General features: G+C 35.9%; 1 protein-coding gene and 1 non-coding gene across 4 annotated transcripts; both read right to left on the bottom strand.

Annotated features, from left to right (window-relative positions):
• Positions 1–9,410: 9,410 nt before the first annotated feature.
• TRNAR-CCG (transfer RNA arginine (anticodon CCG)) lies at positions 9,411–9,483 on the bottom strand. Its single transcript has one exon. It is a non-coding gene; the product is annotated as a tRNA-Arg (tRNA).
• Positions 9,484–12,803: 3,320 nt separating this feature from the next.
• On the bottom strand, positions 12,804–16,786 carry LOC112281885 (ACT domain-containing protein ACR3). Of its 3 annotated transcripts, none has more exons than XM_024518872.2 (7): positions 16,524–16,786; positions 15,132–15,370; positions 14,834–14,994; positions 14,650–14,717; positions 13,912–14,514; positions 13,707–13,808; positions 12,804–13,543 (listed from the first exon to the last, which is right to left on the bottom strand). In XM_024518872.2, the coding sequence occupies exons 2-7, from the start codon at positions 15,206–15,208 to the stop codon at positions 13,193–13,195; spliced, it is 1,362 nt and encodes a 453-aa protein (XP_024374640.1). In that variant the 5' UTR covers positions 15,209–15,370; positions 16,524–16,786; the 3' UTR covers positions 12,804–13,192. The 3 variants fall into 3 exon arrangements, with proteins under 3 accessions (XP_024374640.1, XP_024374641.1, XP_024374642.1); XM_024518873.3 differs by having other exon boundaries at positions 15,621–16,738; XM_024518874.3 differs by having other exon boundaries at positions 16,158–16,533.
• Positions 16,787–22,607: the final 5,821 nt, after the last annotated feature.

Genomic DNA, 22,607 nt, shown 5'->3' on the forward strand with positions numbered 1-22,607 from the left:
TCTTTTCCTACCTTCTACATTTGAGGCAACCAAAAATTTCTTGATATTACCTCCAACGGCTTGTTGTATCCAAAATATTCCACTGCTGAAAATTCATGATGAATTTGAAGAACATGTAATCATGCACTACTTTTTGGAATGTATAATTGTCTCTTAAAATAGAGTAGGTTGTTCTTGAAATCAAATTTCGAAATATCATGAGACTTAGAAGAATTATTCTTGATATCATGGATAAGAAGATCAAAGGACATACTTGGTTGAATTCGCTTGATAAAAATTGAATCAACAGTCAATGTTGATTTTGTTGCTCAAAGGTAAAAATATTCTAGCTATAAGAGAATCATTCTTTATTAATCAAAAGATACATCTCCTTCTTTTGATATAAGATAAGAATATCTAAAAAGAGCATCCAACAAACCTTATTGTTTTTAGGATCAATAAATGATCTTAAAATCAAATCTTAATAAGTAAATGATCCAATGAGCTTGGCAATGATTTAAAACACATGTTGATAAGAAATACTTGAGGTTCTTGTGATCTATATATACAATGACTGGACTCGAGGCACCTTCTAAATAATGATGCCATTCTTGAAATAAATCCATAATTGCAAAGAGTTCTTTCTTGTAGATTTCATAATTAAACTTGGCTGCTCAAAGTTTTTTGGGATAGAAAGCTACTGAATGGAGTTTGTCATCTACTTCCATTTGTGATAATATTGCATCTAAGACAAAGTCAGATGCATCTATTTTCATAAAAAATATCTTAGAAAAATTAACATAATATAAAATTGGTGTAGAAGTAAATTCTTTTTTTAAAGCTTCAAACGATACTTTGGCTTCTTTACTCCATTCAAATTTATCTTTACAAGTCAAATGTATAAGTAGAGCTGCAACTTGAGAAAAATTCTTAATGAATATTTGATAGTAATTAACAAAGCCCAAAAAGCATTGCACATCTCATATTATTTTGGGAATCTTTGAATCCACGATAGTCTAGATCTTCTTTGGATCCATCATAAGTCCTTCATTGGAAATGATGTATCTTAAAAAGTCAACTTGAGTAGTATAGAATACACACTTTTCTAAATTGGCATATAATCTTACATCTCTAAGTTTTTGTAATACATGACAAATATGGACTTCATGTTCATCTATATTCTTAAAATAGATTAAAATATTAACTAAATAATAGATGATAAAATCATCGAGAAATTCACAAAAGACGTCATTCATTAAATGTTGAAAAGTAGCTAATGTATTTGAGAGTCCAAAAAATATGACATTATATTTAAAATATCCATACTTGGTTAAAAATGCAATTTTCCATTCATCTCTTTTTTTATTGCATATCAGATTATATGCTCTTCATAGATCTATTTTTGTATAAATCTTTGCTTAATTCAATTGATCAAAAAGTCTTGAAAATAAATGTAGAGGATATCTATTCTTAATGGTGATCTTGTTGAGTCTTCTATAGTCCACACATATCTGTAGAGATCTATCTTTTTTCTTTACAAATAAGATAGGAGCCATGGCTAGAAATTTAAAATGACGTATAAAATTCTTAGCGAAGTTTTTATTAATGTACTCTTTGAGTGCAATTAACTTATTTTGTGATAGGCTATAGATTGGTCCAAATGGTGGTTGAGCTCTTTTGTGAAAATTGATGGAACAATCATAAGAATAATTCTCTAGAAGAATATTTGTGTTCTTCATTTTAAAAACATCTTGAAAATCTTCATACTGCCTAAGAATACTATTTAATATCTTCTTATCATTAAAAACAAGCATAGCATATAAAATAAAAGATAATCCTTCTTTTGCAGCATGTATAAAAACTATTGTACCTACGAGTAAGAGTTTGGATGTACTAGGTTTATGTATTTTTACTTAACTAATGGAATTTTGGATTAAACTATCAAAAAAATTAAAGTTTGCAGAAATCTAATCTATCTAAAGATTGTATTTTTTTAATGAAGATAATTCTAAAATAATCAAATTAAATAAAGATCTTATTATATTTAATATTATTATATTTAATATTATTATATTATTATGATCTTTAATTGTTACATCTAAAAGAATAGTCTTATACGCAATATCTCTAGAAGATAGTGAACAACCATCTATGACTTCTATATGTACAAGTTTAATTTTTTTTGATTAATAATATCTCTTGTTTTTTAATAAAATTTTTGTTTATAAAATAGGCTTAGGCTCTTGAATCTAACAAAGCTAAGACTTTGTGGTTTTTTGATCCTAAATAAACTTTTATTATAAAACAAAGTGAAGGATCTAGAGAGAGAAAATGACCTTTATTAGGAATCATATAAGATTTTAATCGCACGATTTCTATTGTTGTTGGAAAAACTCATTTTTTCATACATCATCTTCTTTGGCAACCATGCTTCTCATTTTGTAATTGCGTTGCTTCTTTGGACAATGTTGAGCAGTATATTTAGCTTCTCCACAATATAAGCATAAACCCTCTTGACATTGTGAAGACTTTTCCTACTCTGTAAGGAATTTAAAACATACCGTATCAATTTGTGTTGGTTCTGGCCTTGATGAATAAGTTTTTGAAAACTTAGGAGTTGTCGTCATTATTTGATTTGTTCCTTTTCAACCAAATCTTTATTCTTGATAACTCTCAAATAATCAATTGTCTCATACAATGGCTTGAGTAATAAATTATTCAAAAGATTCTACCTTTGGCATTGTCAATAACAAGTCTTTGAAATTATCTTTCAATCCATATTGAAATTAATTAATAAGAGCTTTGTCATTCCAGTCTACATCGTAAGCAAGGTTTTGGAATTCAATAGCAAATATGATAATTAACTATGATCCTTGCATAAAGATAAGAGTTTGGTGTCTATTACTCTTTTTTAATTACTTTCTTTGAATGTGGCTGTAAATACTTCTAAGAATAAATTCAAATCATAAAAGAGTCGTAAATCTTTTTCTATTAAAGATATAAACCAAGAGCAAGCACTTCTTGATAGAAGTATGCCTATGAATCCGACTTGAGTAAATCCATTGGGGTATTGAAAAGGATGCAATCTTAGATAGAGCTTGACATGTTGCAAAAATCTTCAAAGTTTTGATCTTATTCCATCAAACTTCTGAGGCATACTAATCCTTGTCCTTGTCATACTTATAGAAGCAAAACTCCATAGATTTGGTTGTGAGATTGATCTACTTGCTTCCTTCAATTGCACAACTTTTTATCGCAAACTCTCAACTTCTTTTATAGGCATAGGCATAATACCTCTATGATTCACATTAGAAATATGTGAGATTTTCACTCTTAGGGTGTTAACAAACTCATGAAGATTTACAATAGTTGTAAATCTATTCTCACTTTTGCTGAGAGTAGCATCCACAATCTTTTCTTTTATAGACAACTCAAGTAAATTCATGAAGATAAATGGATAAATACAACGTGTTTGGTATCACAACCTTGGAAGAGACTCCTGATATTTGGTGATTTTATTAGAGGTTGAAACCACTTCTGAGAATGTTTCAATTATTTTATTTGAAAGAAGTTTTGAAGGCCTCAATAAAAATCAAATAACATTCTGGTCTTCTTGCCCTAGTATGGAATACTATTGATGGTTAAGAAGACCTATCAACCAACTTCAAAGAGAACAAAGATCAAAATAAGTAGCAAACATAATTTACCATATCTTGAATTTCTTCAACATATGATAACCACTCCTTGTAGAATTTGTCCTTAAAAAGAGGAATAATGCCACTATCATATATATTTATTATAATATTTATCTATATAATTTAATTAATATAAATAAAAATAAATTTATTTTATAATATTTTTAAAAAAAACATCTTAAAAGCTTTATAGATGTTGCTTTGACTTTATATGTGTTTGTAGTTGATTGGTAGAATAGAAACTTTGTCAATAAGTTAACCACATATTGATAGCTTGCAAAACAAGCTAATTATGTGGCATACATATAAAAAACTTGTCTTACAACTTAAAATACTTGTCTTCCAAAGTGAACATGTTTTGGAAGTCTTATAGGATATTGTCATATAGCTCATAGTTAAGAATATATATGAAGGCAAGACTGAAGTCTTCTTCACTCTTGTCAACATCTTTTTAGTCTTAAAACTTATTTCAAGTCTTTCTAATCTTTTTATCTTTGGCAATAGTAATTCTAGTTTAATACTATATTATTTTTGAGTATTTTTTTAGTCTTTTCAAGTGTCACAAGATCATATTGATATTTTGTTTCTTTGAGGTTTATGTCTTTGACAATGAGTGTCATAAATTAGACTCATATTGGAGATCCTATAGAATATCGTCACATTGTTTTTAATTAAGTAGTATATATAGAGAAAAAATGAAGCCTTCTTCACTCTTATCAATTCTTTTCTTGCTTCTATTCTAATTTCAAAAGTCTCTAGATTTCTAGTCTTTGGCGATAGCCATTCCAGTTTCTTTTTGAATATATATATTTTTTTATTATCATTTTGTCATCTCTCTTTGATACTTATCTTACTTATTTACGTATCTTCTTTGAATTCTTGTCCTTGACATGATTTCATTAAAGGCATATTCTTCAAAGTTTTATATTATAAATCATGGCTTCAATGCAAGAATTTTTACTTTATAGCCAAAATATAGGAAATATGTTGGAGGTTATAAAAGAGAAGAGTAGAAGAATTTTAGAATTTAAAAAAGATTAGAAAATTTTCTACATTTCAAAAGTTAAGTCAATGTAGCTAAGGTTGAATTTTAGTATTACATATCAATATTAATATTAACTTTAATCCAACTAATTTTTTGTTTTAAATAAAATCAATAGGACCTAAAATCTTTGTTAATATGTTAGTCTCTTGTAAATAAATGAAAATATAACTCACTTTAATTGTATTATCTTAATGCTTGTTTCTAATGTAATTGAGATCTATTTTGATATATTTCATTTTTTGGTGTATGGCTAGATTCTAAAACTAATCTTATATTACTTATAATATCTCACAATAATGCTGTAGGACCTTTGTCATCGAGATGAAATTCCTTGAGTAATCTACAAAAAAAATGATGTTGCAATCACGATATATTCTTCTACTCAATAAACACCTTTTTTTACCAATTATGGTTATCATCTAGGACTTGATACTTTTGACTTTTTAAAAGTTGATAATCATACAGTCGAAGATTTAGCAAATCATTTATTAGAGCTATATGGAACAATAAAGACACAATTAAAAGAAGCTCAAGAATGACAAAAAAATCAATGCGGATGCATATTGCAAGGAGCAATTACAATTCAATGTAGGTAAAAAGATATGACTACTTTGTCGCAATATCAAGACTACTTGTCTTTGTAACAAATTAGACTATTCTAGGCTTTGACCTTTTCCTATTAGTGAACAAGTCAATCCTATTGCTTATCAATTATATCTACTAGAGTCTATGAAGATCCACCTCGTATTTCACATGTCTTTTCTTAAGCCATATAAGATAGTAAATATCTTGAAAAGAAGACAAATGTCACCTCCTCCTATAGAAGTAGATAATAATCAAGAATTCAATGTGGAAGAAGTCTTAGATTCAAAGCGACACCAAAATAGGTTGGAATATCTTATTCATTGATATGAATATGATATTAAGGAATGCTCATAGGAGCTAAGAAAGCATCTTGTAAATACAAGAAAGAGAGTTGAAGCTTTTCATCAATGATATCCATCAAAACCAAGATGAAGAATAACAAATCTTGGCTATAAAAGAAAAAATATCAAAGAAAGATAACATTCTATCTTCTATCTTTCTTTGCAGCTTCTATATATTTGTGACATTAAAGAGATAGAGAATCAACAATTAGCAGATTGAACTCAAGAGCTTTCATTTACAAACTTACCAAATGAGACATTATGATTTTTATAACCTTCAAGCTGAAAAAATCGAGATGAAGATCTTCAAGAACGACATGTCTTTTCTCAAATAGATGGAAAGATATAACATGTTTGATATCATGACCTTAGAAGAGAATTCCAATGTTTGATGATTTTATTAGAAGTAGGAACAATTTGTGACGGTATTCCAAATATTTTTTTTGAAAGAAGTTACAAAGGCCTCAACGATGATCAAATAATAAGATGGTCTTCTTGCCCTGGTATGAGACACTATTGATGGTTGAGAAGGCCTATCAACCATCTTCAAAGAGAACAAAGATTGGAGTATGTGACAAATATAATTTGTCACATCTTAGATTTCTTCAACATATGAAGACTGCTTCTAATGGACTTCGTCCCTAGAAAAGGAGATAATGTCATGGACATACATAGATATTCTAGTAAATACCTATATGATTAAATAGGAATAGGTAATAAAAGATAAAAGTATGTTAATTTCATAAGACCTTTTAGAGAAGCTTTCTAGAAGCTTCATAGATGTTGCTTGATTTTACATGTGTTTGTTATTGATTGGTAGGTTAGAAACTTAGTCAAAAAGTTAACCACGTATTGGTAGCTTGCAAAGCAAGCTAACTATATGGCGTATATATAAAAAACTTGCCTTACAAGTTAAGATACGTATCTTGCAAAGTCAACACGTTTTGGAGGTCCTATAGGACATTGCTACGTAACTCCTAGTTAAGAATATATATGGAGGCAAAAATGAAGCCTTCTTTATTCTTGTGAATGCCATTCTAGTATTTAGTCTTGTTTCAAGACTTTCAAGTCTTTTTGTTTTTGGCAATAGCCATCTTAGTTCAATAATATATCATCTTTGAGTGACTTTCTAATTCTTTTTAGTGATACAAGAATGTATTGAGGATTTTCTTTCTTCAAGATTCATATCTTTAATATGATTTTATTCTCAAGTTTTGATTTGTTTTCTTTTGAGATTTGTATATTAGCAATAGATGTGAAGATTCATAATTAGCCTACATGCAATTTGAATTTGTTGTAAAGTTTCTCTAAAATTACATGTCAATTAATGTATATGATACTTAAGTAGATTAGGTAATTAGTGGTACAAATAATCACAATCTATTATATTATTAATTTTTTATCTTTTTTAACTTTTGACAGAAGAATGATTCTTATAGCTTTTTAAGAATATTTCTATTAAAAATATTTAAATTAAATTAAATGATTCGACGTCTTTTATCAAAATTTAGATTATACTTTAAAAAAAATATTCTATAAAATATATTTATAAATTATTTTAAAAATAAAAAATAATTAAACTATGTTGAATTGATGAAAATTTTAAAATATTAAATCCAATTAAAATAAATAAATTTAAATTAAAAGATTTTAATGGTTCAAAATTTCTAAATTCTTTTATATAAAAATTAAAGGTTTAAGATAAGTAGCCATATTTTAGCTCATTTTGTGATAATATGAATTATATTTGATAATAAGATTTTATATATATATATATATATATATATATATATATATATATATATATATAATAAAAAAAAATAAAAAAATAAAAACTATTAAATACATTATGGTGCAATAATACTAAAAGTTATATTTATTACATTTGAAGGTTAAAACCACCCTTCTTATTATACTATAGAATTTGTGTTTTATACATATTCTACTTTATTAAATATTTTTTAAAAAATATATATCAATATAAGTATGTATAATTTATTAAATTAAATTTTCTATAAAATTTTATATTTTAGCTTTAGTTCTATTTATTTGAATAATTTTAGATGGTGAGAAGAAGTAATTGCATCAAAAACAAGTTCATTAGACTTTTTTAAAGTTGAGATTAATTTTCATCCATCAAATCTATTATATTCAATTAAATCTTTCATGTATTATATTTGATATTTGTAAGTATTCTTCATTGATATTTTAATATTAAAAAGATCAAAATATTTTTGCTTTTTGACACAAATAAAATACACTTTCATTGCAAGAAAATAACCAATACAAAGTTTGACCAAGATAAGATTAACAAAGACTAACCTAGCTACTACCTACTACAAGTGACTCAATAAATTAATGTTACAACTCTCCTTTAGGTAACTACTATATCTTAAATCTGAATATTATTTAGTAACCAACTAATATTTCTACTTTGTCTTTTGCATAGCAGACTATTATTTTTCCACCTTATCTCCAAGTCTTTATATTAGATATTGCCACCATTCTTGGAGGTTTTCTATATGACCTTCATCCAAGCTATCCTAACATACCTTTTCTGTCTTTTCTAAAATCATGCTATTAATTTTTCCATGGACTACTTGGTCTTATTCAAGACTTTGTTGTTTCATTCTAACCATAGTTCTTATATGGTCAATTTGTGTAGTACTAACTAGATGACTTGAAATTAGCCAAATTGCTTTGAGATTTTCTAAGTGAAGATATAGTAAATCTAATCCAATAAGAAATGTGATGTTAAATCTTGTGGCTTTTGTTATATGCTATATAGGACCTTTAAGCTCCATTTCCATACTCTACAAGCTTATGGGCATATCCAAAATTTGTATATAATCAACTCTATGGTGCCAAGGTAGAATAGGCATAAAATTTGTAGATTTGGACATACTAATCAAACTTAGATCTTTGATTTGTCTGTAGAAATATAGGATTAAATATGTTTTTATTACTTTTGATATCTTCACCACACAAACTTTCCGGAAGATGCCTACTAGATACTCTTTTCTAGCCTCTTCTTCTTCTAAAGCTTTCTTCAAAGAGATGATCAAAAGATTATATATGTGTGTGTGTGTGTGTGTGTGTGTCTGTGTGTGTGTGTATGTATGTGCTTGAGTAAATAAAAGCATATTAAAATATATTTTCTTGTCAAAGAATTAAATTTTTAAAAAAAATGAATTCAATTTTTTTAAGAATATTTATTATATTATTAGAATATATATATATATAGTATGATTTTATTTAGCAATGTATTAGTTAGAAAGTCTTTCAAAATAACAAAAAAAATTAATGCATTATTATTTTGAAAAAATGAATTTTTCAAGAATTTTCTCTATCATAGAATATTTAGAACACATACAAATAATTATAACATGTACACAGTTTCAAGAAAAAATAGTATCATCTGAGATTTCGAATTCAATTTGGTTCAATTCATCCATTGTTTCTCAGTTTTGAAATTTTTAGATGTCTCCTTTATTACAAAATTGTGATGTCAAATTGTGACAAATAAAATGCCAAAGACTATGAGATCTGCAAGACTTTATACTGACATAAGCTGTATAGACTACCTGATCAACTTCACAAAGCATCAACAAATGCTTAGTGGATCTTCAGACTTACTTTGTAGAATTTTGAAAGACTTGGTTCAAGTAAGTGCTAAATTAACTCCCCCAGTATTATCAATTCATCTCCTTTGCCGAAATATTCATAAAACTCAAATCCTTCATTAAAACAACGATAACACAATAGCGATCACGGTGGGACTCGAACCCACAGTCTCCCGCTCCGGAGGCGAGCGCCTTATCCATTAGGCCACGCGACCATGTCAGCTGCGCTATCATTTTTCGCAACACAATATATATCAAGATCTCCTTCTCCGACTCATGGTTAACTCAACCCTTCCACACATTATCCATGTCAATAACTTTACTGTAGGCTCCAATAAAGTTACAGAAATGCGTACATTAAACAGGAGGTAAACTCAAGTTTACATTGTGCCGTCGGTGACCAAGAAGCCGCCATGCGCACAAAGGATCAACAACCTCCAAAGAACCAAATGGATGTAAACCGAGATTCCATTGTCAACAAGTGGATGTGGGTGTCCAGTGTTCATCATAGACATCAACACTTCACGATGGAATCGCACGATGACCTCCGACACAGTCCAACATGCGGCCACGTCGACGAGATTTCGGAAATGCTAAAAGGGAGAGCATCCACGATCGAGTGTGTCTACGCCATTTGCTTTCACTAAACTATACCACAAAAAATAGTAAAGGTGAGAGTTTTTCTTCACTTGCTGACCATTTGTCGGTAGGACGGTGGGTGAATGCACAGTTGACTCTGGTCACCTCGGAAGGTGCAATAAACGTCGGTGGCATCCTCAAACAGCGCCGACTCCATTATTCCAGTCCCAAAACTGAGGGAAGCTGATGGATATCTTTTCGGGTTCCGCATGACCTAATAACGTGCTGTGCAACCCAGTTTCAGGCTTTCGCGAACGCATCGAGAGGGCCGTGGCGGTCTCTAGCGATGGCAGGAAATCTACCTTGGATATCCATTCCCACAGACACTGAAGGAGTCGGCCAGGTGACCCTGCAGTCGATATTCTTTCTCTGAACGAGGATCATCCCTCCTGCATTCCGGTCGGACTGACATGCATCGTCGCGTTAAATAGTCTCTTGGCCTCGTAATCTACGACGCGGTAAAACTGGAACTTTGTCAAATTGGAACGTTGCATGCCACTGATTGTAAACTGGACAGCTGTGGTTCAACTGATTCCAAAGTTGGAGGGGTCGGGTTCACGACAGAATCTTTGGGTGTAAAACATGCATATAATGCATGCAATTGCACCGGTTGTTTGCGGGAATTTCGTAAACCGCCAGAATAAACCATAACAATTTTTGTGATGTGAAACATGGATGTTGTGAGCAACAATGTGCTAAGATACAGTTCGAGACCTAGAAAGCACTTGCCCCCAAATTTACCCTGCCAGACCGTGACAATCAGTTAAGACATGGGGGACAACATTTTTTTTATGGCCATAATTGAAAAGGAAACAGTATATATCATTCAGATCGGGGAAGTTGTCTCGCTAGGACCACCAAGGACACCCAAATTCGTGGGTTGAACTTACAAACATGGATCTAATCACAATTATTGAACATTTGTAGGAACTGGGGGGCGGATCTAGATGCAGTATTTTAAGGTGGTATACAACATGGATCTTCTTACAGCTGGAGAGACAGAGAACATAATTTAGAAATGAATTCCGAGTTGCCAAAGCTACAGTTGAAACCATGGGTCCCGAAATCTACTAGCAACATACAGCAATCAAAATGCACCATACTAATGAACCAATTAATGGTTCATTACACCCTGCATGCCCAGCACCACATCGAACCAATGAAATATCAACTCAGGACCAACAAAATGTTATAAATAATAAATGTGGAAAGCTAGCTGTAGGAATAAGCTCTACATTCCGCAAAGAATAACCTTACCTAATTTAAAGACCTTATGCTGTTAAACTTCACTTACTAGATCTTCACAATATAAATATACCTAGACACGGTGTTTCTGGCAGGTGTGCGACAAGCAAGAGCGCGAAAGTTATCCCATGCAGGCTTTTTTAATATTATAATTTCTCTAAATGAACCGAAGTCAACAAGGACCTAAAAACCTTCGTTTGTAGTCCAACGGTCAGGATAATTGCCTTCCGAGCAATGAACCTGGGTTTGACTCCCTGCAAATGCAGATTTTATCTACAGTAGCTCAACACGTGGTGCCAATTCAGTTTTGCACAATTACCCTTACGTTTGAAAGAATTCATTTACCATGCTTAGATGTGGAGTAAGAGAATGTGCATTCTATCGTAGGTGTTGATTCTACGGCATGGCTATGTCATACTACAAAATAGCTTCTAATCCATAAAATTAGTAAGATTAGTGTCAATGATTTGTCATCTTTTTCTTAGTGCTTGTAGTTCATGAAACATGCGTTTTTGCAAGGCTGGGTGAGGTTTTTTGCAAAACAATTCCATTTTTCCTTGATTTTTCAATGAAATATTAAGAGTTGTATATTTAATAGCAAAACATATGCGTAAATACTTTTGTTAGTGGCTTAGAGTCATACTTATTTGACAAATCCTCATTTCTTTTTTCAGTTTCTAACCATAAGCACTCACACCCTTACATCGTGTTTGCTACTCCACAACTCGGATCTTTTCAAGTTTTTCATCAACGTATCCAGGTTGCAAGACACTAATACCATTTTTTTTCTTTTCTTTCCTACCAACAAGGGAACTAAAATGTGCGGTGCTGAGTTGGCAGCGGAGGGAAAATTTGAGGGTACGTGTGCAGGGTTACCTGTGACCGAGGTACCAAAAGCCCTAATTCTGGGGTATTCTTGAGGAAGTGGAATACCAGCTTGAGGACAAATAGGCAACAACCCTAAATTCATGACACTAGAAGTCTACAGGCAAGTATCCAAAGAGACAAAGAGAAAAAAGAGAGAGCTTGCAATAAAGCAGTAGAGATAACATTCTTCCTCCTCTGAATGGCTGCAAATTAATGGCTCATTTTTCTGAATCCAGACCTGGAAACGTGGCCATGTTGGTAAGACGGTAGACAGATTGGGTGACTCATCCGGGCACTGTTATAGGCCCACACTACCCATTTGGGCCTTTTTGAGTGGCATTTTGAATGCTTCGCAGGCCTAGCAGCTAGCATTCTATCCAGGTAATTGATTTCTATCCTGGACCTGTGTTTCATGTTTAAAAGCTCAGTGGAGTGTGCTAGCATCTTCAATGGCTTTCCAGTGGCGTCGCAGACAAGGATTGGTCTGATACTCGATAGGACTTGTTCACAACTTGTCCGGTCTGCACGACAAGGACTGCGGCCAAAAAATTCCCCTCATCATCCAGTTACGAAGAATCATAACAGGAAAAAAAAAAAAAAAAAAAAAAAAAAGTAATCTCCAACAACGGTCTGGCAGGGCAAGCTGTCGGGTAAATTGACAACACAAGCTTCTTTCACAGAATGTGCCGTAATTGCGCTGAAATAGCAACCTGTATGGAATCGTTTAAATCAGAAGGTCTGATAACAATCAGACGAGCGATGATGCAGCAGAAAATATGACAGATTTCGGAGGCAAGTCGAGTTTTAAGATAATATGGTTAAATCACCAAAGTCTGGTATGTACAATGGAAATGGTTCTGTTGCGCGCCCCCCTAAAAAGGACAACGTCTCGAATGAATTTTTACAGCTGCACCTCCGGAGGAATCCCCCGAGTCCTAATTACTCTAGCTGTCTTACTGTACAGAGGCTCCTTGAGCTTAAAAGAATTGGGTGTCGAAGCTGTACAGCGAGCTGGTTCTGGGGGAAGATTCCTAGTTTCTACAGCTCAAGGAGCTTGCAATGGCCACATGATATAAGTATCTCCTCCTCGGACAATTGAATCTTGGTCCGCTGCAATGCTCCGTTTCACCGGTCGGGAAGACCAACTATAATTGAGATTGTTTCAACACCAAATTATGCGATGGCCGTAGAACGCCAGTTCATACTCGTGAGCCCATAAATGAATCGTTCTGATGTTCGGAAAAGTCCACCAAGCGACAGTTTCGAGCTTGAAAGCTCGGGTTCCTGTCGGGGTACTCCCTTCACTTGCAGTATTGCGTGACCGATCGATTTGCGCATGGCTTCTACAACTTTCATATCTACAGTACAGCCAGATGCGTCCACCACATAAAAAACATTCACGGCCTTGTCATCTCGTGTTGTCACGTCTGCACGGGCAACTGAAAGCCCATTCTCTCGGAATATCTTGGTAACGTCAGACAAGAGTCCTACCCGGTCATTCATGCAGAGCTCCAACCTCAGACCCTGCACTCGCGATTATCAGAAAACCACTCGATATGAGCCAACAAGCAAGTTACAAGGGCCAGAAGAAAGAATATGAAAGTAACAGGAAGTAATGAACTAATGTACCTCAACACTGAACATATCAACTTTTAAAAACTTTTAAGGAACCTGGAAGAGTCTGTACCTCGGTAGTCCTTCGGTTGATAGCAGCTTCAAGACAAACCTTCAGGTGTTGCTCAGCAGCAGTATCAAGAACACACCCATTTTCATGGCGAATGAAGAACTCCTGGAGAACACAAAAAGATACGAAGGTCAGCAACCAATCTGGCGATCCGCATCAGTAATCGAACACTCCGTTCAAGCAAGAGTACACGTGCTATGAAGCTCACCTGAGTCGTTTCAGGACCTGGGGAGTTGATCAAAGCGTGATGAATCACGTACTGCATGTCTGTCAAAGTGCAGACAATGTCGAATAAGAGCTTCGGTCGGTCTTTGCATTGAATACTAACCATGGAGTATCCACGCTCACTCTTCTTAATTTGAATCTTCGGCCTACCCTGTGAATTTCTGTCACAATCCTGCTCTCCGTGTAGTCTGTCCTCGTACATCAGCTGGTGGAGCCGCCTTTCTACATGTGTAATTTCTGAAGCATACTCTATCTTGCATCTAGCATGTTGTTCGTCATGGTCACCTTTCAGCACTCTGGATAACTGCTCCTTAATAAGTTCTAGCAGCGACTGGCTCTCTATAGGGCCACCCGTATTTGTATTAGTAAAGTATATCACACAAGCAACCCTGTGATTATGCGTCCACACTTCAGCCGCATTCACGTTGCATTCCATACTCGTGAGAACTGCAGATATTTCTGATAGAAGCCCGGGTCTGTCGGGACCAGTTAACTCAACCACTGTATGGTCAGCAGTGGTCAACCCTGAAGAACGACGCAGCAAATCGGCAGAAGACTGCTCTCTTTTAGTCCTATACCCAAGTGACTGCAATACAAAAAGCCAGATCCAGAGTTGGTGAAATTCAAAAGAGCAGAGGATAGAGTGAGTTGTGGGAAACGAGAGATTAAATTTAAGGACATATAAACACAGTTGAGTAGGAATAGAATGACCCCCACATACCTTCTGGATGTAGTCCAATACAGATTGGTCTCGAACTTTGTTGCCGCTGTCGTCCACAACATGAAATACTGCAATGGCACAAGGTTATATCAGCGCGCAGAGAGCGACATTGAAGTTCACAGAAACAGCCCAAACAGAAGGTCAAGGCTTTCTGTCACAATATTCAGGTAAGGTAGAAACTCACCATCCAAAAACCACCCGCCATCGGAAAACATGTCGGATTTTGTAATCACCAAGTCGAGATCAGTAAGCACTTGTACAACGTTCAAAAGTATGCCATGTCGGTTGGCGCTGTGAACCTGCACAACCGTGGCATTCTCATACGCCTCGTTTTCGATTGTCACCCTGTAAATTCAAATGTACGCGAGCCCAGTTCAGTGGAAGTTTCTGGCGGGAAAAACCAGTAAAGCTCGGACAGAAGGCAGAGAACCACTTCACTCACTTCAGACGTGTAGGGAGTAGTAAACTATAACCAACTATACCTTGGTGGGTTGAAACTGGAGGAAGTGGTCTCGTAATCGGGATCGAAATAAGGCCACCTCTGGTTTTCCATGGCCATTAGGAGCTGGTACTTGTTAATATGAAAACCCAAAGCAGAGGGAACACAAACAGCCGAAATGCAAGTTGTAGCTCGAAAAATTCCCCAAGGGGAAAACTATACTGGAACACGCTGCATCGTGTATTTTTCCTTGAAGATCATATCCAAATGAATTTGATAGCGCTGCAACACAAAACATGGACGATCAGACTCACGAGGAAAAGAGCAGTGCAAGAGTGAATGTGGAGAACCTGTCCGAAGAGTATGCGTGGAAAGTGGGAAGTTAGTGCTTTCGATTATGTTCAAACACCTCCTTACTCACTCTAGAAGACGAGCGCAAATCAACACTGCGAATAAGTGGATAACAGCGGTCCAAGAGCATTGTAGTGACACTATTCAGGAGGGGAGGTTCTGGGTGTTCCATTTCTGCTACCTGACAGACACGTTTTCCTTTCCTCAGGAACTTTCACACCATACGCTCCATTCAGCAATCATACAGCAACGCACTGTAGCTTCTATTAGGAACAGTGGAGCTGTAAGGTAACTAACCAGCGAGTCCCTAGGGCTAAGGATTCAAACATGGGCGGGTAAGACACATACGAGAAACCTCTCCAAACCGAAACGTTCCGAATTTCGCCAATCATTTCCAGCGAGACGGTAACTTTCCCTTTTCAAAACTATCAAGAGAGATTCAACACTTGTACAAAGTGGATACCACTCCGCTTACCACACGCACCGAGTCGAGACATGTACACACAATTCTATGTTCTTGCAAGACCTCTCCCCAAGATCTCCACTAAGTTTCTTGCACCGAAGGCAATTTCCCAAATCGGCCGTTTTCAAAAGAACTCCACAAAACTCACCACCACTGTATTCCTACACTGCAGGTTCCCCTTCAGTCGATCTAACAACGCGGGAAAACCACCTCTGTATACACCAACCATTACCACACTCACTCAACTCCCAATACCTTAATATTCCTCTGCCAGTTCACCGCACTCCTCGATCAACCAAAAAATCACCACGTAGGCTCGCCACGGATTAATCCCCTTTCCTCCCTCGCACGACTCTAAATTATCAGAGCCGATCGCACGCATCACAAAACTGTAAACGCGCACACTACTTCACTCCCAAACCTATCCTTCCATCCTTCTCCTCTCCGATGCCCCCTGCATACACCAATCCTCGTCCCTCTATCTTCCTGGCAGGCGGTTCTGAAGGCACAGACGCTTCATAGTTCCCGATTACTAAATCTAGAGCTCCTTACAAACAGACGTAGCACCATGACCGAGAGACAACAAGAGAGTGTAATGAGGCCACGGGATGGTACTCATACCAAGACCAAGTGCGGATTTGAATTATTGTTCACTCGTATTGTGGTTGTTGTTGTTGTTGTGTTTTGTTTTTCCTTTGGAGGAGAGACAGCGAGAAGAGAGGGGGAAAGTGGCAGACTGATCGGTGTCCGCGCAGGGAAGAAGACCGCTGAGCAGTAGAAGGAAAAGCGACTGCTGCTAGGAGGGAGAGGAGGAGGAGGAGGGAATGCTGTCGCGAAGAGCTGAGAATGAATTGCAAAGAGAATACTGTGTGGGTTTGGAAATACTGCGGCCCAGACACGGTCCGAGGGAAAATAAAAAGATGACGCAACCCCCGCACAACCGTGGCACACGGATTTGGGACCCTGAAGCCATGCTCTTGGGGCTCTCTCTCAGAGTCTCTCCAGCTAGGGACGCAGTCTTAGGGCTGACTGGGAGACAAATTCGCAGACACACTCTGGGTCCTTGTCTCCTGGGAATTCCTACTGCCAGGGCTGTTCTGGTATTACGTGTGAACGTGAACGCCAGATGTTCGGTCTTGGATCCACATTAAGAAGTAGTAGTCATGTAACCGAAGCTGGGTGTGTGTGGAGGTAAGGAAACCTCGGCCTCCAAACAAACAAACAAATAAAAACATCAGAATCTACGAGGATTATTTGTTTCAGTATTGTTCAAGTTTCCCATTACTCTTTGTTGGCCTGAGTCCGTTCATGTTCGCGGGCAAATATTATTAAACAATTTACTGTGTGCATTGATGATTGGGGCTCGGTAACTTAACATGCATGACAGGAAGGGAGCATGAAATGAATGTGCCTGTCAAGGGTTTAGATAATGGTTTATAAAATTGGTTTTTGGGACAGGGAACGCATGCAAATTTGGCGTTCCCCTTAGCCCGGAATCTGAACACTCGGATTTTGTGCCGGGTCAATTAGTCAGGTCATCTTTCATTTTCTTTCGGTTAGAGTCAAAAACTATGGTTGTGAAATACATTCCACTCTGACTTTAATTTCCGTTCTGTCCAATGGATTAGAGAACGCCCCCACTAAAACTCGGTGAAATTATTTTGAAACTTCCCCAACTGTCGGATGCCAACTGTGTTAGGTTAGAGCTCAATTGACCTCTCCACCACGAGGTGTTTTCCTCTCAAAAAATGACAACCATGCTCAAGTTCCCATTACCCCAAATTCTGTCACTTAGATTCACTTTTGTTTTTTATTTTTATTTTCTTAATACTGCTGTTCGATGGAGACCCTTGGGGAAAACTACTATTTGGCGGAAGCATATAGAAGGCCATTGTCCGAAAACCGCTATTTTAGTTGCAGCAGCCCGATCTGAAAACTACGGTGCGACAGAAGCAAGTGGAAGGACATGAAGGTGCTTCAACACGCATCAATGGATGAACGATAGCATCTATCCAACTGCAGCTATGAGCTGCAAACGAGGCAAATTGGTAGCCCCTGGCCAATGTGAAGGCTTCCAGACACAGATGGAGGGGGGGGGGGGATAACAAACCCAAATGGATTCAAACAGACTTCACATGTGGGTACTACCAAAATGGAGGCTCAACTTGAGCCCCCAGTACTCCGTTCGATTTGGCCAAGACCTCCGCCCATGATTCCAAAATCGAGACATCTGTTCCCTCATTGTTGCCCTCTTCATGAAAAAAAATTAATAAATCAAATCTAACCGTCCCCACAGTCCATGATGGTGATGAAAAAAAAAATACAGGGCGGTGGAAGGAGGCACGAAGGAGGGATCGTGACAGGACGATTCCGTCCGTCCATCCATTCATTCATAGCCTCCACGGCATGATGCGAAGCGGGGGCGGATTCCAAGCGGAACATGCGTGGTGAGTGCTCAACGAGTGTGCACACAGGCAGCTGAGGAGTAGGATCCCTCTGTAGGACTGGCCACCGAGTGAAGGCGGGGAGCAGTAGCGCCGCTCTCCTCCGGCACCATAATACATAAGTTATTCCGGCTTGTGGATTGCACGGGAGCTTAACTTCGCCACATGATATGGATGAATAAATTATTCCCGCCAATTATTCATTTATTTACGGATACTTTCATCCATGTCGCGAGGTGCAGGAGGAAATGCCTTGAAGCCGACGGGAGAGGCTTTTGCTTTTTGTGTGATTTCTTAAAGTCTTTTCTTCCTTCTTTCTTTTTAGGGTTGACAATGATTGGGTTGGGAGTAGAGGGCGGTGGGTGTAGCTTGGGCTGTAGGGCACCATGGCTATTACCTGACAACACTCCCTTGGCTTCCACTTACTGTTCAGAACCCTTGATTTTAAATATCTCCCTCTATCTATCTATATATAGATATATATAATTTTTATTGACTCTAAGCTTGAGTTGTGAAATACATGCCAAAAATCAAGCTTTCTGAAAGGTTGACAATTGGAGTTTTGCAAATGAAGGAGGATAGCAGCATACACATGTCTCTAATTACTGAGGCATCATTCAATGACTAGCAAGTAAAGACACACTAAGTTTGTGGGTTTTATGCATACATGGCTCGCTTTAATGTTTTTCTTTTTCTTTTTCTTTGTTTCTATTGTGAACTCCAAGGTGATTTATGTTTACACCCATTTGAGTGGTCAAAGGGTGTGTTTTATTTCATGGTATGATTTCATTTTGATATTGGAGTGACTATCAGGCCAAAAATAGCATGAATGTGCATAATTGTGCTACCAAATTGTACACATCTACAGTCATATCTCATTCTTCAAACCCAATTTTTCCATCGCTTGAACTTGTAAATGTTTCTCCTCTCTTTGATTAACATTATTTTTCATGATGAATATTTAACTAAAACGGCATTAAGAACTGATGAGTATTGGAACCAGGTTGTTGAGTTTTGAAGAGGTCCCATTGCAATGTACCGAAACAGGGAACAAACACACCGTCCAAGTTTTCTGAGGCAAGGGGGGGGGTGGGGTGGGCCACCCTCCCCAAAGGATCTCCACCGTCCCCCACCCCCACACCCCAAAGGTGGGTCCAGTCCAATCCAAGGGCCCACATCCACTCTCCCCCGCTCTCGTTCTCCATCTAGTCCGAATTGGCACCCAGCACGTCAGCAACTGCCTGTCCAGATGGCGACATTCCATTGGCGATACCCATTCCTGCCATCTTGTTCGATCTTGTTGTGACGAAGGGGTACACACTTCCTTGTTTTGTGGAAGTTGTACACTCTGGTGCTGTCCTCGGTCTAATAAATAAATATTTATTTAAATCAACAAAATGAATGAATGAATGAATGAATTTTAGTAAAAAGAAAAAAAGAAGAAAAGGCACTGGTGTTCCTTAATTCCACTGCAAACGAATGTGAAGGAACTGTACTTGTTTGTAGACTTTTTGGTTTCCTGTTTTTTGTTTAAACGACTTAAATTTTGTAATACTCAAATAACTAGAGATCCTCTCTGAAAAAAATCAAAGTTCTCATCATAAAAAAGATCGTAAAGGAAAACATATCAAATATGGCAATGAGTTCTGATGAGGCAAAACTTGCGAAATGCTGCAAGCAATAACAGTGTTGTCCTCTTCAAACATGTATAAATATATATATATATATATATATATGGAAGAGAAAGTATAGAATGAGTGAGGGAGAGTGAGAGAGAATTGAAAAGGGGGAGAATAAGAGTAGAGAGTAAGGCATAACCTGATGCGCCTCACATCCATCCAACTTTAATCCCTCATTCATTCAGACCAGTTGGGTGCATTGCCCATCAAGAAAAGGTCTGCATCAATTGCTGATGAAAGCCAAACAATAAAAATTTAATTTAAATATCAAGAAAAAAATAACACTTTAAATGATAAAGAGGAGGAAGAGGAAAGGGAAATGGGGGACTGACTTGCTTGGCATCTGGTGGCCCTTTGCTCCCTTTAGAGAGACCATTCCCACCACTCCACACACAGTCAAGCTAATACCACCTCTCCCCAAACTTCACATTTCCAAACTCAACCTTGGTGGATTGTGCAGCAACCTTCTGTTATGGTGGTCCACAGTCTTGTGTGCCTTAAAGCCCTACAATGGACCTTGGGAAGTACAACTAATGGTATTCTCCATGAGGACTATTGGGTGTTAGTGATGGATGACAGAGGAGGATATGTGTTCTTGCATAATGTATCACTAAAGCCCTTGATTGTTATGAGTATTTTCTTTATATTTTTATATTTCTCATTTGATACTATGTGCATAGAATTATAACAGTTTGTTATAACAATGTTTAATATTTAGTTATGGAATTTTTATTACATTTTTTCTCTTTGTCTTTTTTGTTGTGGATGATGTTCTTCACAGAGGTTGTGTGAAGTACTTTGTGTGGCAAGTCACCTGAGACTCAAATAACATAACAAACAAGCTTTTTGTCTTGCAACTAGAATGAGTGTAGATAAAGACAAATATTTACACACACACACACACACACATATATATATATATATATAAATATAAGATGGGTTTTATTCAATTTTGACATGCACAAATTCTGATCTTGTACAAAACCAAGTGAGATAATCCATCTTGAGATTTGGTTTTGTACAAGATCAAATCTCAAAATTCCCAAATGTAGTAATATGTCCAGTAGGAATATATTAATTTTTGTTGGTTTTAGACTCCCATTGTTTTTTTTGTAGAATTTTAAAACATAAATTCTGCACACCCAAGTCAAAAATTATGGATAGTCTTTCTCATATATATATATATATATATATATGAAGTATATAATTTTAAAACTTTCTTTTATTACTTCAAATTCTGCAAGTTTTGGGAGTTGTATGTGATCAGCTCGTAGTATTTGTAAGAGTTAATAGAATTTGTTTTTAAATAATTCAGGAATGTTGTTCACACTCAGCTCTTGTTTAAAATCAATTCAATCCTGCTTTTCATTGTAATTCTTCAATATACATCAGAAGTGTGTGGTGCTACAAACATCTTGTGGCTTATGGAAGACAAATCTTGTGTAGGAGGCCCATCTTCAAAGTGGCAGTGACTTGCAGACACAAACACTGTGGTAGTGAGATATTTGTAAGTAGTTCAAAGATGGGGCAACATATATTTGTACAGGACAATAAGTTGGTCCATTGGTGGAATGAGGAACTACCAACAAGGTTGAAGTTGTATCATTGGTGTAGTAATTGTAATTGGCTGTTCACATTGGGTAGAAAAGCCCCATGCACATTCTTTAGAGTATTGATGAAGTCTTTGGCAACGTGCTTAATAATTCATTATTACATTGCAAAAGTTATATATACTGTTTATTAATATATATTTATTTATATGAAAAATCTATGTATGGTATATTTGGGTGTACTAGAGATGAAATTGAACTAAACTTAATAGTTTTTTTTCATTTATTGCATGAGAGAAGATAAAATAAAAATTGATTGGTTCATAAACATGGATTTGATGATTTGAAAAACATGTCAAGGAAAAATCTGAACAAATTTTGTAATTAACAGAACAAGCACTGACTGTTTTGCAAAGCAAGCATACAGATCATGTATACAACCATCAACTATTACTTTAACAAAAAGAAACTTGTGACCCAATATGGCTTTAAATATGATAGTAACAATATGTTGTTTGTATGGTACTAACAAACATGTAATTAATTCAAGTCCCCAATGGTCAAAGTCCCCAGAAATGTTGCTCTCTGCCTGGATCCATTTCTTTGTTTTGTAAAAGAAAGTCACCCTTTCCACACAAAAAAATATAATACACACATAGTATCATAAAAATAGTGTGCATGTAATTATAGAAGAGGTGGCTATATCAACAAAGCATGTTTTCAAGTCCTTACAAGACCTAAATAACAAGTGGAGAATAGTGTAGGATGTTCATATGATTCCTGTCTTTTCTTCAAACAAGTGCTAGTCCAACTCATGCTAAAGAATGACTTCACAGTTGCTCTGCAAAATTGCTTCTTTTACTACTATCTCAGTATTTTCTTCAGGATTTTAATTGCTGTGGAATATGACAACATACTCATTAACAATCCATTACAGACAACAAGATAAATCCAAATATCTACTGCAATCAGTTAATATATATGACAAGGTGCTTGTATGCTATTTATAGTGTTGTTTTATGGTATCCAGTT

The sequence above is a fragment of the Physcomitrium patens genome, chromosome 4 (assembly GCF_059467195.1).
Source record: "Physcomitrium patens ecotype Gransden chromosome 4, ASM5946719v1, whole genome shotgun sequence".
Lineage (NCBI taxonomy): Eukaryota > Viridiplantae > Streptophyta > Bryopsida > Funariales > Funariaceae > Physcomitrium > Physcomitrium patens.